This window comes from Felis catus, chromosome D1 (assembly GCF_018350175.1).
Source record: "Felis catus isolate Fca126 chromosome D1, F.catus_Fca126_mat1.0, whole genome shotgun sequence".
In the NCBI taxonomy this organism is placed as follows: Eukaryota; Metazoa; Chordata; class Mammalia; order Carnivora; family Felidae; genus Felis; species Felis catus.
Genome location: NC_058377.1, coordinates 54,173,907 through 54,192,538, shown reverse-complemented (window position 1 = coordinate 54,192,538; position 18,632 = coordinate 54,173,907). Strand labels below are relative to the sequence as shown.

Genomic DNA, 18,632 nt, shown 5'->3' with positions numbered 1-18,632 from the left:
ATGGGTCTGCTGCTTTATCTCTGGTGTCTCTGATCACCTCTCAGGCCTGTGGCTACACTTGGCCTCTGTGGCCCAGGTGTGGGGGACTCCTCACCAGGGACTCTCTTCCAGGTTTTCTCCAAGCTTCTGTACCCCATTGTCCGGGGAGCTGCCTTGTCTGTCCTCAAGTACATGCTCCTGACCTTCCAGCACTCCCATGAAGCCTTCCACCTGGTAAGGGCCCTGCGTGCTGGCCTGAGGATGGGCGGCCCTTCATTCCCCAATGGTTTGGGTGGAGAGCAGACATGCTGTCTCTATTGGGGTTGGGGGTTTGAAGCCCAAGACCTTAAAATCCAGGATATTAGGACTGGAGGAGACTTGAGACTCTATTTTGCAGGAGTTTTTTTTAGGAGACTAAGGCCAGAGAATTTGCATGGCCTCCCAACAGGTCCATAGTAGAGTGACAGCCCTAGAATGAAGTCAGCTACTGTTCTTTGGGTGCCTGCTGTGTGCTAGGCACAGTACTAAATGCAGGACACATATTAACTGTCAGCCCTAAAGGAAAGTCTGTCTTTTTTTCCGTTTTTCAGCTGAGGAAACTGCAATTTAGGGAGGCTAAATCACTTGTCCCAGACACACAGCTGGTGAGCAGTACAGGGAAGATTCTAGCAAAGTTGGTCTGACTTCTGACCCATTGTCTTTCTTATACCTTGCTGCTGACCAGCACCCGGGCGGCCTGGCCTCCAGCTCAGGGCCCTTTCTGCTATCTTTGGGGCTGTCCCTTGGGAAGGACAGCTTGTAGTCCTTGGCAGGGGGGGTGGGTGGGTACCTTCCTGCCTTTCTTCCCTAGATCTGCAGATGGGTCCCTAGATACTCATGGCTCCTGGTCAGGGCATAAATTTCATGATTTATGATTTGCTGCAGTGGGAAAAGCACAGAACCAGGGACTGGAGTAGTTGGGATTGAGTCCCATCTCTGCCATTTGCCAGATGTGGTGACTTTGGGCCAGGTGTTTACCTCTGAGGGCTTGGAACAGGGTAAGCCCCTAGGATGGTGGGAGAGTGTTAGATGAGATGATATTTGTCAAAAGCCTGCCACAAGTTCCTTTCCAGGGACTGGACAGATACTTGTTTATTTGCATCCTTCTCCTGAGCTCCCTGCTCCCAGTTCCTGTGGGCTGACTCTGTCCATCCCTGGGACATTATGGTAGAGCACCCCCATGGTTTGAAAGTTAGCACTCTGTAGCACAGAGGAAAGAAACAGGCTTTGGATTCAGACAGACACATCATGTGTTACTTCTCCCATAACACATAGGGGAAGTTCTTGGTAAATTATGTAATCTCTCCAACCTCAATTTCTTCATCTATAAGATGGGAGTAATAATTGCCAAATAAAGTCATTGTGAGGGTGAAGTGCTTGACCTGTAAGTGTTTGGTGAAAGAATGATGGTGGAGAGAAGAGTAGTCCTGGTCACTCAGGCTAGGCTCTCCTGGAAGGCCAGTTGGCTGAAGCTTATCGGCTGGGCTTGGGTTCAGGCCTCCTCTCAAGTGTGGGGAAGGAATTATTTATCCCATTTGACAAATGAAGAGACTGAGGCAGGATATCCAAGGTCATGTGTATTGTGAAAAGAGTCACTTGCCTGCATAGCATGGAGTCCCATGTAGATAAGGGGGACAGTGGCAGGTGGAAGACCTCCCTGCCTCAAGGAGCTCTAGGTATTTTCAGCACTGACCACCAACCCATGGCTCAGGTGAGTGGTAAATGGTACTGAGCCTAATCCTCCTCTCCTCTCACAGCTCCTCCCTCACATCCCCCCCATGGTGGCCTCTCTGGTCAAGGAGGACTCCAACTCGGGGACCAGCTGCCTGGAGCAGCTGGCGGAGCTGGTCCATTGCATGGTCTTCCGGTTTCCAGGCTTCCCAGATCTGTATGAGCCTGTCATGGAGGCCATTAAGGTGAGTGACAGTCTCCCACTGCTCCCTTGCCCTACTCCAAAAAAGGTGCTGGTTTGGGCCTTGCTCAATGCCATAATACCCTAATACAGGTTAGTGACAGCCCCCCATCATTTGGTCTCTGCCTGTCTCCCATCACCTCCCCTGGCCCACCTGTGCTTCAGGCACACTGAACACCTGCCATTTCCCCAGATGGGTCACCTCTCTTGATTTTCCAAGCCTTTGCATATGTCATTCTGTCTTCTAACTATAAACTGTTCTCTTGATCTGCCTGGATAGCTCCTGTTTCCACTGAATCTTCTCCACTAAGGCTCTGCTCAAGTGTTACTTCCTTCAGAAAGCTTTTCCTGACAACTCTCGATAACCCCCTCTCCACTGCAGGCTGGGTCAGGACTTCTTTGAGCTTCTACAGCTCCCACATCCCTTTGTCACGTGCTGTCACTGTCTATCTGTGTGTCTGTCTCCCCCAGCTGTAGCACTCCAGAGCAGGGATTGTTTACCTGTGTTCACATGGCTTTACTGATGCTCTGCTTTGTGCAAGACCCAGGCTGGGAACTGGGGACACGGGCTCGAGGCAGAACAAGTCTCCTCCACTGAGGAGCTTGCAGCCTAGCGGGGTGACAGGCCTGCCCAGAAGTCACTCTGATCTAAGTGTCTTAGGAAACACCTGTGAGGAACCAGAGACAGGAAGGATCATCCCCAGTTGGAGGGGGAAGCTACCGGGAAGAAGGGGATTCTGACCTGGGCTTGCTAGGTTGCTAGGACAATAACATTTGTAGGTAGTGCGACATTTGACACTGTTTTCCATGTATTTTGTTTGTTAATGCCCACAAGAAACAAGCAGGTACTATTGTTACCTGAATCTCATAGATGAGGGAAATGAGACTTGGAGAGGCTTGGTGACTTGTGCAAAGTCATGCAGGTAGTGAGAGACCTAAGCAGGGTGCTTTTCCCATTGCCTGATACAGAGGACAGGTCCAAGTGTGGGTGAAAGATGTCTAGGTAGGTGGTGGCCCTTATTATAGACCCTCTGATCTGACTTTCGTTTCCGTAGTCACAGCAGATAGATAACCTGAAAAGCGTCCCACTATAGAACACCTAGAAATGCTTGTTAAAATATAACAAACGTCTTTTTAAGTACATAGCTGAGCTTGCAAGAAAGTAATGGGGAATCCCCAGGGGCCAAAAAGGAAGCGAGAACTGGAGTCCAGAAAGGTAAGTGAGAGATGATGCTCTTTTTGCCCTGGGGTGGGGAGGGAATGAGGGAGGGTGAAACCTTAGTCACTAAGCAGCTTGAGCTTGTAGGGACAGGGGGTGAGGCTTAGGGCCTTCTCCCACTAGGGCATTAGCACTAAGAAGCCCATATATTCTAGGACCCAAGAAAGGCTTTATTGTTGGCAAATGAGCGACCTAGAAAAAATACATGCATGTCAAGTAGATGTTGAGGAAACTTTCCTGGCTTTGTCTGCGCTCAGGATTGAGAAAAATGAATTTTGTTATCATTGGCCTGCTCTCTTACGGGTTTAGGGTTTGAGTTCTCACTGTCTTTGTGGTTGTGGGACTCCACAAAGGCACTAAGTAAGCTTAGGCACTAACATTAAAAATGGTTATGAACTTGTAATACCCAAGAGTTGCCTCATAGAAACAGAAATGAAAATGCTTTCAAGTCACAAAGATAAAGTACTGCTAAAGATGAGTTTATAATCCAAAAATGACAAAACACACAAGGGAACAATCCACCATGAGTGAGAGAGAGTAGATGCAATCAACAAGACCTCTGGCATTTACTTGGGTCTTGGCAGTTTTTCCAGCCTGAGAATTTGAGAGAGCCTGCCTACAATACAAGTGGGTACCTTACTAGATCACAAGCTGCCTGTCACTGGAGGTAGATGAGCAGAGGAGACAGGGCTTTGACTTGGGGGAAGTGACTATTACTGTTTCCTATTAGCCTGTGAGCTTCTGGAGGGCAGGGACCATGTTTTGACCTCTGTGTCCTGCAAATATGTGAGTGAATTAGCATATGGAGAATGCTCTCCTGGAGGTGTGAACGAAGAGGAGGGAGCATGGCCCTGCACTGGGCCCTGAGGGAAACCCACACTGAGTGAGACCCAGGCTTTTTACACTAGGGGCTGTGGTCTGATCCAGGGGACAGTGAGTCTGTAAACACCTTTACCACTAGGTGCAGGCAGCTAGGCTTTATAAGTATAGAGAACACGTGTACCCCACTTGAGAAGATCTGGGAAAGTCTTGTAGAGAGGGGATATAGGAGTTAGGCTTTGAGGGATGGAGACTGGCAGGATGAAGCCCTCCTTTCCAGAGGCTCAGAGGGAAAGGTGTGGGAGGGGAATGCGCAGTTTGTCAACAGAGTGGAAGGGACATCAGAAAGATCAGACTGGAGGGCCTGAAACCAGACTGATTCTGTTCAATCTAGCAGATAGGGGCTTCCCAAACATTTCCTCCGAATACTTGAGCCCAGAAAGGGGAGTTACCCAAGCAGCCTGACATAAGCTCAGTGTTTCTCTAAAATCTCATTTTATCTCAGAGATTCAAATATGGATTTCATAATGATGAACATTTGTTTTAATGTAAACATTTTTATTCCTTGAATATTAGAGAATATAGGTCCAAGGGAGGTGTGCTGTATTTGCCCTGTGGCTTTGAACACCTTTTGATATAAACTAGTTTGAGAGGCAAGAGAGCAATGTATCCATAGAATTTTTAAAAAATTTTTTTCTAAGATTTATTTAGTTATGGAGAGAGAGAGAATGAATCCCAGGCAATCTCTGGGCAGAGCCTGTCTTGAGGCTTGAACTCATGAGCTGTGAGATCATGGCCTGAGCTGAAACCCAGAATCAGATGCTTAACTGACTAAGCCACCCGGGCACCCCTCTCCATAGGATTTTATGTTTTTTTTTATACAACATTTTTTTTTTTTAGTTTTTAGTTTTGAGAGAGAGAGAGCATGAGCAGGGGAGGGGCAGACAGAGACACACACACAGAAACCAAAGCAGGCTTCAAGCTCTTAGCTGTCAGCACAGAGCCCAGTGTGGGGCTTGAGCTCATGAGCCGTGAGATCATGACCTGAGCCAAAGTCGGATGCTTAACCAACTGAGCCACTCAGGCACCTTGGATTTTATTGTTTATAAAGTTCTTTTACATCTCTTCCATGAGTACATTCTTTTTTGTATAAAGGCTCCTCTATAAATAAGTTCTGGAAGGTTCTCTTAGGCAGTTTCTCTGGGAGCTGTGGTACTTGCTAAGGGAGCCATTGTATATAAATTTCCAGTAACATTAGGAGCTTGAAACTTACTTCATGGTTTTATGTTCCTAAGAGTACCAAGTTACCTTCTTTGGGAAAAATGACATTTGATGTTTTTTTTTTTTTTCTGTAGTGTGGATAGTTTTGCATCTTTGTGTGTGTGTGTGTGTGTGTGTGTGTGTGTGTGTGTGTACTTGTCTACATGCGTGAAGTTCTCTTTTTTTTATTGCCTTTTTGTCCCTATTCATGTTTTGTGTGGAGTGGGAATTGGATAGGGAATAATAGGAAGAAAAAAGAAGGGACTAAGAAGATAATGAGCTTGCATCTTTTTATCTTGGCTTGGAAGTTCTTACTTTTTTTTTTTTTTTCTTTTACATTTGTGAGAGTTGACTGATCTGGTAAATGTTCTTGGGAAATGAGCAAATAGAAGCGTTAAACCACTGCTTGAACCGGACCTTTTGCAGTGGTCAGACGATGTGCAATGGGGAGACTAGGGCTTTCAATGCTCAGCTGGTTTGAAACTCTGGAGGCTCGGACAAATCTGGGGACTGTGCTTAGGATCTGGAAATGACAGGGCTTTGAGGAACATCATGTAAATCTGTTAAGTAACTCTCTATTATGCCTAGGTGTTTTCCTTTAAAATAGATTATCATTAGAACCCGCTGGGTAATGTTCTTTTAGGTGCACGTTTTAATGTGAGGAGAATGAATAAGAAAGCATGCTAATCCCTGAGCCCTTGACCAGGAACCCATACCTCAGGCCCCCACGACCCTCCACCATCCTGTCTGTGGGATCTTGCTTGGAGGCAGTGACTAATTAAACCTGATGGCAAACCTAAAAGTAGAAGTGGGAGCATCATTGTGTGCATACTCACAGGCACAGTGAGAGTATGGCATGCCAAATTGATATGCCTCACTTGATGCATATGAGGAAATTGAGTCTGAGAGGCTCACTGACCATGGCCAGGCAGCTAGTTAAGACAAGAGTCAGGATTAGGACTGAGATCTTGACTCTGTTGAATCTGTTGACTGGTGAGCCTGTGTGGTCATTGCTTAGAGTCTGCTGTACCCTGGGCTCCTCTAAGAACATGTGGATTATTTGCTTACTGCTTGTATGTCCCTGGAAAATTCTTTTCTCAGAGTCTTAGTTTTTTCATCTATAAGATGGGAATTTTATACCTTCCTAAGACAGTTGTAACATGAAAAGGTCATATAGAAGTCCCACGTGTCAGAATGAGAATCTAGAGTAAGTTTGGAAGCAGAAAGCTGTTAGCACATATATTGGGAACATTTGTGGGGCAGTGTGCTTGGGTAGGGGTGGGGTAGGCCATAGTCCAAGAAGACTTCCCAGAGGAAGTGATATTTTTAGAGCTGACCGTGGTCCCCACCATCCTGCTAACTTGTTCCCTCCTCAGGACCTCCATGTTCCCAATGAGGACCGCATCAAGCAGCTGCTGGGGCAAGATGCCTGGACCTCGCAGAAGAGTGAGCTGGCTGGTTTCTACCCCCGGCTCATGGCCAAGTCAGACACGGGCAAGATTGGTTTAATCAATTTGGGAAACACATGCTACGTGAACAGCATTCTTCAAGCCTTATTCATGGCTTCTGAGTAGGTGCTGCTTTCATATTTCCTCTCTGCCCCTGCCTCTCTCCTTTGGGCTCCCTGGTGAATGGGGGTGGGGATGGGGGTTTGGAGAGGATGGGTCTTGCTTTGCATTGCTGGCATAATTCCCTGCAGTCTGTAGGTCTTGATGGGGCAAATGAGAGGTCCCAGAGGGCTCTAGGCCATTGCCAAGGCAGAAGGTCAACACTGGATGGGAGCTTGAGATGGGACTTCAGGGGCTGGAACAGGTTTTGCACAGGGTTGGTCAACATCACTGATTTTTGCCCTGGGTGGATTGTGTCTTTCCGAATAGAACTTCCATTCATCCTGGTGTTAGACATCCCCTGCTCCCTCTACTAAAACAAAATCTTTTTTCTCAGTGGCTACCTATCCAACATAAGGCTTGCTTAAAAATCAAAGTTTCAGCCACAGAAGTGGACATCTTTTCCCCCCAATTTGTGTGTGTGTGTGTGTGTGTGTGTGTGTGTGTGTGTGTTTAAAATGCACATAACATTTACTGTATTAACCATTGTAATTGTGTGCAGTTTAGTGGTAAATGCATTCACATTGTTGTACAACTTTCCATCATCCATCCATGTAACTTTCATCTTGTAAATCTGAAACTCTATACTTTAATTAAACAATAACTTCTCATGTTCCCATTCTCCCTTCCCCCAGCCTCTGACAACCTTATTATACTGGCAACCCAAGTGTTTTTACATTTTGGCTATCGTGAATAATGCTGCTGTGAACATGGGTGTGTGTACAAATAACTCTTTGAGATACTACTTTCAATTCTTCTGCATATATGTCTAGAAGTGAAATAGTTGGGTCCTAGGGTAGTTCTATTTTTAATTTTTGAGGAACCTCTGTACTGTCTTCCACAGTGGCTGCACCCGTTTGCATTCCCAGTGGTGCATGAGGGTTTCAGTTTGTCCATATCCTTCCCAACATTTCTGTTTTTTGACAGTAGCCATCCCAGTGGGTGTGAGGTGGTATTCCGCTGTAGTTTTGATTTGCATTTTCCTAATGATCAGTGATGTTGAGCATATTTTCATGTGCTCATTGGCCATGTGTATATCTTCCTTGGGGGAAATGTCTACTTAAGTCCTTTGCTCATTTTGAATCAGGTTGTTTTTTGGTTGAATTTTAGGAGTTCTTATGTATTCTGGATATCAGTCTCTTCTCAGGTACATTAATTGCAAATATTTCTCCCGTAATCTGGGTTGCCTTTTTGATCTGGATATTTTAAAAATTTTTGTTGAAGTTGTATTTATTATTGAGATATATTTGACATTCTATTAACTTCAAGTGTACAATATATCTGATATAGTATGTCTTATGAGATGATCACCATGATAAGTCTGGTTAACATCCATCACCACACACAATTAAAATTTTTCTTTTGTGTGATGAGGACTTTTAAGATTTACTCTCTTAGCAACTTCCAAGTATACAATACAGTATTATTAACTATAGTCACTGTGCTATACATTAAATCCCAGGACTTGTTATTATAACTGGAAGTATATACCTTTTGACGACCTTCCCCTATTTCACCCACTCCCCACCTCTGGCAACCACCAATCTGTTCTCTATATCTATTATTTTGTTTGATTCCACATATAAGTGACATCACACAGTATTTGTGTTTTTCTATCTGACTTCACTTTCCATAATGCCCTCTAGGTTCATCCAATTGTCATAAATTGTAGGATTTCCTTCATTCTCATGGCTGAGTAATATTCATTACATGTATAAGGAATATATGTATTTTAGGATATTTGGGATATTAGGATATTAACCTATTATCAGATATGTGATTTGCAAATATTTTCTCTTATGTTGTAGGATGCCTTCTTATTTTGTTGATGGTTTCCTTTGACGTGCAGAAGCTTTTTAGTTCCGTGTAGCCCTGCTTGTTTATTTTGCTTTTGTCATCTTTATTTTTAGTGTCAGATCCAAAAAAAATCATCACCAAGATGATAAGGAGCTTACAGATTATATATGTATGTATGTATGTGTGTGTGTGTGTGTATGTGTGTGCGTGTGTGTGTGTGTGTATATATATATATATATATATGTATGTGTATATATTTTACTTTTAAGTTTATTTTGAAAGAGAGAACACTCAAGCAAGGGAGGGGCAGAGAGAATCCCAAGCAAGCTCTGCACTGTCAGTGAGGCGCCTGGACATGGGGCTCCAACTCATGAAACTGTGAGATCATGACCTGAGCTGAAATTAAGAGTCAGATGTGTAACTCAGGCACCCCAGACTATGTTTTCTTATAGAAGTAAGATGGTTTCATGTCTTACGTGCAAATCTTAATCCATTTTGAGTTGATTTTTGTGTATGTTGTAAGATAAGGGTCCAATTTCATCCTTTTGCATATGGCTGTCCAGTTATCCCAACATTATTTATTGAAGAGACTGTCCTTTCCCCCTTGTATCTTCTTAGCTCCTTTCTTGTATATTGATTGGGCAAATAAGCATGGGTTTATTTTGGGGCACTGTCTTCTGTTCCATTGATCTATTTATCTTTTTATGCCAGTCCCATATTGTTTTGATTACCTTAGTTTTGTAATGTAGTTTGAAATCCGGAATCTTGATGTCTTCAGCTTTTTCTTTTTTAAAATTGATTGGACTATTTGAAGTCTTTTGTGGTTCCATATAGATTTTAGGGTAGTTCTGTTTGGTGAAAAATGCCAGTAGAATTTTGATAAGGATTTCATTGAATTTTAAGTTGCTTTGGGTATTACGGACATTTTAACAGTATTTTTTTTTCTAATCCATGAACACAGAATATCTTTCCATTTATTTGTGTCATCTCCAATTTCTTTCATCAGTGATCCTCATTCTGATATGTTGTCAGAAGTTCAGGGTAGTAGCCTAACATTCAATTTCTTTCATCAGTGATCCTTATTCTGATGTGTTGTCAGAAGGTCAGGGTAGTAGCCTAACACTACGTCCCAATGCCTGTCTCATTCCGTTTGCTTCATCTCATCACATAGGCATTTTATCATCTTACATCATTATAGGAATAAGGGTGAATACAGTACAATATTTAGAGAGATCATTCATATAACTTTTATTACAGTATGTGGTTATAATTTTATTGTTGCTAATGTCTTACAGTACCTAATTTATAAAATAAGCTTTATCATAGGTATATATATATAGGAGAAAACAGTACATACAGGATTTGGTACTATCTGTAGTTTCAGGCATCCACTGGGAGTCTTGGAATGTATCTCCTACTGGTAAGTGGGGACTACTGTACAGGTCTTTTACCTCCTTGGTTAAATTTGATAGAATTTTAAATGTGGGTTGTTTTTAAATTTATCATTCGTATAGTTTGTTGTTACTGTATTGAAATGCAGCGGACTTTTGCATATTGATTTTTTTTTATCCTGCAACTTTACTGAATTCATTTATTCTTTTTTTTTTTTTTTAATTTTTTTTTCAATGTTTATTTTTTTTATTTTTGGGACAGAGAGAGACAGAGCATGAACGGGGGAGGGGCAGAGAGAGAGGGAGACACAGAATCGGAAACAGGCTCCAGGCTCCGAGCCATCAGCCCAGAGCCCGACGCGGGGCTTGAACTCACGGACCGCGAGATCGTGACCTGGCTGAAGTCGGATGCTTAACCGACTGCGCCACCCAGGCGCCCCTGAATTCATTTATTCTAAGGGTTTTTTTGGTGAGGAGTCTAGGGGTTTTTTAATATGTAATATCATATGGTCTACAAATAGAGACAGTTTTATTTCTTCATGTCCAATTATGATGCCTTTTCTTTTCCTTGCCTAATTATTAGCTAGGACTTTCAGTACCATGTTGAATAAAAGTGATGAGAGTAGACATCCTTATCTTGTTCGTGATCTTAGAGGAAAAGCTTTCAGGTTTTCATCGAGTATGTTGTTGGCTATGACCTTGTCATAGATGTTCTTTATTATGTTAGGTTTCCTTTATACCAACTATTTTTGAGAGTTTTTTATTTTATTATTATTTTTTAATGTTTATTCATTTTTGACAGAGAGACAAGAGTGTGAGCAGGGAAGGGGCAGAGAGAGGGAGACACAGAATCCAAAGCAGGCTCCAGGCTCTGAGCTGTCAGCACAGAGCATGATGTGGGGCTGGAACTCACGAACAGTGAGATCATGACCTGAGTCGAAGTTGGACGCTTAACTGACTGAGCCACCCAGGTGCTCTGAGAGTTTTTATTATTCATAAGTGGGTAAATTGAATTTTATCAAATACTTTATGTGTCTATGAGACGATCATGATATTTATCTGTTTTGTTATATGGTGTGCCGTATTGATTACTTTGTGGATGTTGAACCATCTTTGCATTCCTCCTATATATCCAACTTGATCATGTTGTATGAACCATTATGTGTATTGTTGAATTTGGTTTGCTAATATTTTGCTGAGGATTTTTACATATATGTTCATCAGTGATATTGGCCTATAATTCTCCTGTGTTGTCTGATTTTGGTGTTAGGGTAATGCTGGCCTTATAAAATGAGTTTGGAAGTATTCCCTCTTCTGGTTGTTTTGTTTTGTTTTTTGTGGGGGGGGAGAGTGTGAGAAGGCTTGGCGTTAATTCTTTGAATGTTTGGAACAATTCAGTGAAGCCATCTGGTCCTGGTCTTTTTGTTTGTTGGAAGGTTTTTAATGACTGAATCCGTCTCTTTACTAGCAATCAGTCTGTTCAGATTTTCTACTTCTTTGTAATTCAGTCTTTACAGTTTGTATGTTTCTAAGAATTTCTCCATTTCTTCCAGGTTGTCCAGTTTGTTTGAGTATAATTGTTCATAGTACGATCCTTCGTGTTTCTGTGGTATCAGTTGTAATGTCTCTTTTATTTATTTAGTTTTATGTCCTCTCTCATTTTTCCTTGGTGAGTGTAGCTAAAGGTTTGTCTATTTTGTTTATCTTTTCAAAAAAACAGCTCTTGGTTTCACCGGTATTTGCTATTGTATTTTTAGTCCCTGTTTCATTTGTTTTTGCTCTGGTCTTTATTTCCTTCATCTTATTTTGGGGCTTAGTTCTTTTTCTAGTTCCTTGAGGTGTAAAGTTCGTTCATTAGAGATCTTTCTTGTAATGTAGGTATTTATCACTATGAACTTCCTCTTAGAATTGCTTTTCCTGCATCCCATATTTAGTATGCTGTATTTTCATTTGTCTTAGGGTATTTTGTAACTTCTCTTTTTATTTCTTCTTTGACCCACTGGTTGGTCAGTAGCATGTTTTTTAGTGTTCACATATTTGTGAATTTTCTGTTTTTTTCTTGTAAGTCATTTCTAGTTTCATACCATTGTGGTCAGAAAAGATGCTTGATATGATTTTAGTCTTCTTAAGTTTATTGAGACTTGTGGCCCAACATATGATCTGTCCTGGAGAATGTACCACATGAGCTTAAGTAGAATGTGTATTCTATTACTTTTGTCTGGAGTGTTCTGTAAATGTCTGTTCTACTCCTCTGTTCTAATATGTGAGCCCAACGTTTTCTTACTGATTTTTCTGTCTCAGTGATCTATGCATTAACAGAATTGGGGTATTAAAGTCCCCTGTTATTATTGTATTGTGTCCATTTCTCCCTTTAAGTCTGTTAATATTTGCTTATATATTTAGGTGCTCCTATGTTTGGTGCATAAATATTTACAGATGTTTTCTTTTTGGATTGACCTTTTCTGAATATATATTGGCCTTTTTTTTGGTCTCTTTTTACGATCGTGTCTACAAGTCAATTTTAAGTATAGCTACCCAGCTTTCTTCTGGTTTCCATTTTCATGAAATACCTCTTTGTATTCCTTCAGTTTCAATCTGTGTACATTTGAAGTGAGCGTCTCTTGTAGGCAGCATATAGATGGCTTTTTTTTTTTTTTTTTAATCTATTCAGCCACCCTGTATCCTTTGATGGAAGAGTATAGTCCATTTACATTTAAAGTAATTATCAGTAGGCACATACTTAATGCTATTTTGCTAATTATTTTCTGGCTGCTTTGTAATTCCTTTGTACCTTTCTTCTCTTGCCCTCTTCCTTTGTGATTTGATGATTTTCTGTAGTGGCATGCTTAGATTTCTTTCTCTTTTGTGTATCTACTGTACGTTTTTGTTTTGTGGTTGCCATGCTAACATAAAATAACATATTTATAACAGTCTATTTCGAGTTGATGACTTAATTTTGAATGCATTCTAAAGCTCTAGTTGTTAATCCCCCACCATGTTTTATGTTTTTGATGTCACAATTTACTTTTATCTTGCATATCTCTTAAATTATTGTAGTTATAGTTCCTTTTACTACTTTTGTCTTTAACCTTCACACTAGCTTTGTAAGTGATGAACCTACCACCTTTGCAAAATTATATTATTCTGAATTTTAATATACATTTATCTTTATTAGTGAGATTTATACTTTCATATACTTTCCTGTTGCTAATTAGTACCTTTCAGCTTAAAGCAGTCCCTTTAACATTTCTTGTTAAGCTGCTATAGTGGTAATGAACTCCTTCAGCTTTTGCCTGTATGGAAAACTCTCCTTCAATTCTGAAGGACAGCTTTGCTGGGTAGAGTATTCTTGGTAGGAGGGTTTTTGTTTCTTTAACCTGTGGCACTCCTTTCTAGTCTGCAAAATTTTCGCTGAAAATATGCTGATATTCTTATGAGGGTTCCCTTGTCTGTAACAAGTTGTTTTATTCTAGCTGCCCTTTTTTTTTTTTTTTTAATGTTTATTTATTTTTGAGAGAGAGAGATTGTGTGTGAGCAGGGGAGGGAGACACAGAATCTGAAGCAGGCTCCAGGCTCCGAGCTGTCAGCATAGAGCCTGATGTGGGGCTTGAACTCATGAGCCATGAGATCATGACCTGGGCTGACGTCAGACACTTAACCGACTGAGCCACCCAGGCATCCCACTGGTCTCCATTTTTCTGAGGTTTTATCTTGTTCTTTCATTTGGAATACAGTTCTCTGTTTCTTCATCATCCTTGACTCTCTGTGTTGGTTTCTATGCATTAGATAAAACAGCCACCCCTCCCAGTCTTGAAGGAGTAGCCTTGTGTAGATGAAGCTTTTTGTTCATCCTTGCCCTTGCTTTTTTGGCTGTCTCTCAAACCATTGTGATTGTCCAAACAGCCTACTTTGTTCTTGGTGCCTCTCAGTAGTTCAGACTGTGCCAAGACCTGTCAATGTCCTAAAAGGGAGGATCTCAGGCCCTCTTGATGCAGGGCTTATTAGAAGCCAGGCCCTCAGGTAGCAGCTTTTAAAGTATGCAAATAAACCTCTTTCAGGGGAGGACTGGGAGATGGGCATTTCTATCTGTGAAGATAACCTAATAGTCCTCTTTCACGGAAAGATTGTGCATTTCTGTCTGCTGCCTCTCTGCTGTTCCCTGATATGGTAGTTCAACTGTTTTCTGTTTGTTACACCCCTGTGTGATCTACACGTGTAAGCTTCTCTGGCCATGAGAGTCAGACATTCAAGGGGTGCTCCCTGGGTGGCACCTGCAAAAACCAGGGCACCAGATATATGCATAAGCTCTTTTCTGGGCAATGCAACCTGGAGTGAGGCAGAGAGAGAGAGTGCAGAGATGACACCTGTTATTCTCTGCAGTCTTTGGAAAATATTTCGTTAGGCCCTAGATGTGTGTTAAATTAGAAGCCTGCTTGCAGGCTGAACTTCTAGGATAGACAAATGGACCTTTTTCCCAGAAAGACTGGGCTTGATTCACTCAGCTGCCTCTGCTGGCTCCTGGCGGGTTAGCCATGCTTGGTCCATGCAAGCCGTTTAAGCACAGTTTCTCAGTTTGTTGTAGCATTGTTGGTTTTGTGGACATTAGCCCCGTTGATTTTCAAAGGTAGATACTTTGGGGACCATCTTTCAGGTGCAGGTCTTAAAAGTTAGAGTGGCAGATCTAGGGTTCAAACGCTTCCCTCCTCAGGAAGAAGCTGGTGGTTATGATTTCCCTCCTGATTGTGGGTCACCATGCTGGGGATGGGGTTTCTGTTGAAATTGTCTCCACCTCTCCTACCCATTTCAATGTTGTTTTTTTCTGTTTCATGTGATATGTAGGAGTTGCTTAGTTTTTAGATTTATTGCAAAGGGAATTGTTCCATATGTAGCTGTATATTTAGTGTGTCTGTGAGAGGAGTTGAGTTCAGGATCCTTTCATCTTGACGTGAAACCCTGAATGGTGTCGTTATGCACAAATTTTACGTTTTGTGAAGTCTGTTTAATTTTGTTGTTGCCTGTGACTTTGGTGTCCTATCTTAGATCATTGCCAAATCCAATGTGAAGCTTTTGTTCTATGTTTTCTTCCAAGAGTTTTGTTGTAAATTTAGGTCCTTGATCCATTCTGAGTTGATTTTTATACATGGTGTTAGATAAGGGGCCAACTTCATTCTTTTGTTTATGGACATTTAGTTTTCCCAGTACCATTTCTTGAAAAGACTATTCTTTCCTCCATTGAATGATCTTGGCACTTTGTTAAAGATCATTTGACCTGTTTTTCATTCCATTGGTCTCTATGTTTGTCTTTATGCCAGTATCACAGTGTTTTGATCACTGTAGCTTTGTGTAGTAGGTTTTAACATCAGGAAGTGTGAATTCTCCACTCTGTTAATCTTTTTCAAGATTGTTTTTCATGATTTCTGATCCCATGGGATTCCAATATGAATTTTGGAATGTGTTTTTTTTTTTTCGGTTGCTGCAAAATCATTGGATTTTCATAGGGATTGCATTGAATGTGTAGATCACTTTGGGAAATATTCACATTTTTATAATATTAACTCTTAATCCGTGAACATGAAATGTGTTTCCATTTATTTATGTCTCCACTTCTTTCAGCAAAGCTGTGAAGTTTCCATTGTGCAGTCTTTTACCTCTTTGGTTAATCTTAAGCATTTTACTCTTTTTGATACTATTGTAATTGGAATTGTTTTTATAATTTCCTTTTTGAATTGTTCGTTGTTGGGGTATAAAAATGCAGCTGGTTTTGGTGTGTTAACTTTGTATCCTGCTACTTTGCTAAATTATTAGTTCTAACAGCTTTTACTGTGGCCGTTAGGATTTTCTATATACAAGATTATATCATCTGCAGACAGATAATTTTACTTACATTTACTTTTTTTTGCGTGGTTGCTCTGGCTAGACCTTCTAGTCCTGTGTTGAATAGAAGAGGTGAAAGTAGACATTGTTGCATTGTTCCTTATCTTGAGGAAAAGCTTTTAGTCTTTCACCATTGAGTGTTAATGTTCACTCTGGGTTTTTAATATATGGCTTTTATTACGTGGGGGTAATTTCCTTCTATTGTGTAAAGTATTTTTTGTCATAAAAGTATGTTGCATTTTGTCAAATGCTTCCTCTGTATCAGTTGAGGTGATCATGTGGTTCTCTCCTTTATTCTGGTGACGTATGTATATTACAGTGATTAATTTTTTTTTTGTATGTTGAACCATCCTTGCTTTCCAGGAATAAATGCTATGTGGTTATAGTGCAGAATGCTTTTAATGTGCTGCTGAATTCTGTTTGCTAGTATTTTGCTGAGGATGTTTGCATAAGGGTATTAGTCTGTAGTTTTCTTTTAATGTCTCTGGCTGGCTTTGGTATCAGGGTTATGCTGACCTCCTAGAATAAATAGGAAGTGTTCTTTGCTTTTTTGTTTTTCAGAAAAGTTTGGGAAAGTTTGGTATGCTTCTTTAAGATTGGTAGAATTTACTCGAAAGCCATGAGCTCCAGGACTTTTTCCTTGGGAGATTTTTGATTACTGTTCAATCTCCTTACTAGTTTTGGTCTGTTCAGACTACTATTCATATTACTCTCTTATTATCCTTTTTATTTCTATTGAGTTGGTGCTAATGCCCCCATGTTACTTGCTGATTTTAGTAATTTGAGTCTTTTTTTCCTTAGTCCACTTAGCTAAACGTTTGTCAAGTTTTTGGCTCTTTTTGAAGAACCACCTTTTGGCTTTATTGATTTTTTTTTTCTCCCCTATTTTTCTGTTTTCTATTTTATTCATCTCTGCTCTAATCCTTCTGGCTTTGGGTTTAGTTCTTTTTCTAGTTCTTTAAGTTGTGAATCCAGGTTGTTGATGTAAAAAATCTTTTTAATTTGTAAAAAAAATCTTTTTTTTAAGCTTATGCATTTATTTGTTTGATTTTAAATGCTTATTTTTTATTTACTTTTAGAGAGAGAGAAAGGTACAAGTGGGAAGGGCAGAGAGGGAGAGAGAATCCCAAGCAGACTTTGTGTTGTCAGCGCAGAGCCCAGTTCAGGTCTTGATTCCACCACCTGGGAGATCATGACCTAATCAAGAGTTGGACACTTAACTGCCTGAGCCACCCAAGAGCCCCTAAAGTTTATTTATTTTGAGAGAGCAAACAAGAACACACGTAGGGGAGGGGCAGAGAGAGGGAGAGAGAATCCCAAGCAGTCTCCATTCTGTCAGCACAGAGCCTCGTGTGGAGATTGAACTCATGAACCGTGAGATCATGACCTGAGTGAGCCTAGATCAAGAGTCAGACGCTTAACTGGCTGAGCCACCCAGGTGCCCCTGAAATCTTTCTTGTTCTTTTTTTTTTTTTTAATGTTTGTTTATTTTTGTGACACAGAGAGACAGAGCATGAACGGGGGAGGGGGCAGAGAGGGAGGGAGACACAGAATGCGAAGCAGGCTCCAGGCCCTGAGCTGTCGGCACAGAGCCTGACACAGGGCTCAAACTCACAGACTGTGAGATCATGACCTGAGCCAAAGTCGGATGCTCAACAGACTGAGCCACCCAGGCGCCCCTCTTGTTTTTTAATAGCATTTATAATTATGTTCTCCCTTAATCACTACTTTTGCTGTATCCCATAAATTTTGGTATGTTGTGTTTTTGTTATCATTTGTATCTAAGTTTCTAATTTTCCTTGTGAGGTCTTCTTTGATCTTTGGTTGTTAAAAAGTGTATTGTTTAATTTCCACAATCTTGTGAATTTTCTAGTTCTATTTATGTTATTGAATTTGGTTTATCCACGTGTGGTCAGAGAAGATACTTTGATATTTATCTTTTAAAATTTACTGAGAACTCATTTGTGGCCTAAGTTTATAGTCTTTCTGGAAAAGACCTCAGTGCACTTGAGAATGTGTAATCTGCTGGTGTTGGGTTGAGTGTTCTGTATACATCTGTTAGACCTGGGTGGTTATTGTGTTAAGTCCTCTGTTGCCTTATCTTCTTTCTGGTGGTTCTATCTGTGATTGTGGGTGGGGTACTGAGGCCTCCAGCTGTTAGGGTAGAAATGTCGATTTCTCCCTTGAATTCTCTCAGTGTTTGCTTCATCTATTTTGATGGTCTGTCATTTGGTGCATAAATGTTTGTAATTACTATCTTTTTGCTGTATTGAGTTTTTTATGAATATGTAAAGTCCTTCTTTGTCTCTTGTTAGCTTTTTTGACTTAGTCTGTTTTGTCTGACATTAGTCCAGCTACTTCTGCTCTGTTCTGGTTTTCATTTGCATGGAATATCCTTTTCCATCCTTTCACTTTCCAGCTGTCTTTGGATTGCAAGTGAGTCTCTCCTAGACAGTATATTGTTGGATTGTGTATTTTTGTCCATTCTGCCAGTCTTTGCTTTTTTATTGGAGAGTTTAATCTGTTTACTTTTACAGTAATTTGATCAGGAGGGACTTCTGTCATTGTGCCATTTTTTTTTTTAACATACCCTATAGCTCTTTTGTCCCTAATATCTTGCATTCCTGTCATCTTCTGTGTCCAGTTGATTTTTTTTTTTTTTTAATTAATGCTTATTTTTGAGAAACAGAGGAAGGCACAGGATCTGAAGCAGGCTCCTGGCTCTGAGCTGTCAG

General features: G+C 40.9%; 1 protein-coding gene across 2 annotated transcripts in view; it reads left to right on the top strand.

Annotated features, from left to right (window-relative positions):
- USP35 (ubiquitin specific peptidase 35) overlaps positions 1 to 18,632 on the top strand; it is a 55,876-nt gene that overhangs the window by 10,186 nt on the left and 27,058 nt on the right. For both annotated transcript variants that reach the window (XM_006936884.5, XM_045038682.1), the window contains 3 exons: positions 112 to 213; positions 1,776 to 1,934; positions 6,605 to 6,798. In XM_006936884.5, coding sequence (XP_006936946.3) covers positions 112 to 213; positions 1,776 to 1,934; positions 6,605 to 6,798 — 455 coding nt within the window. The remainder of the gene's footprint in view (positions 1 to 111; positions 214 to 1,775; positions 1,935 to 6,604; positions 6,799 to 18,632) is intronic.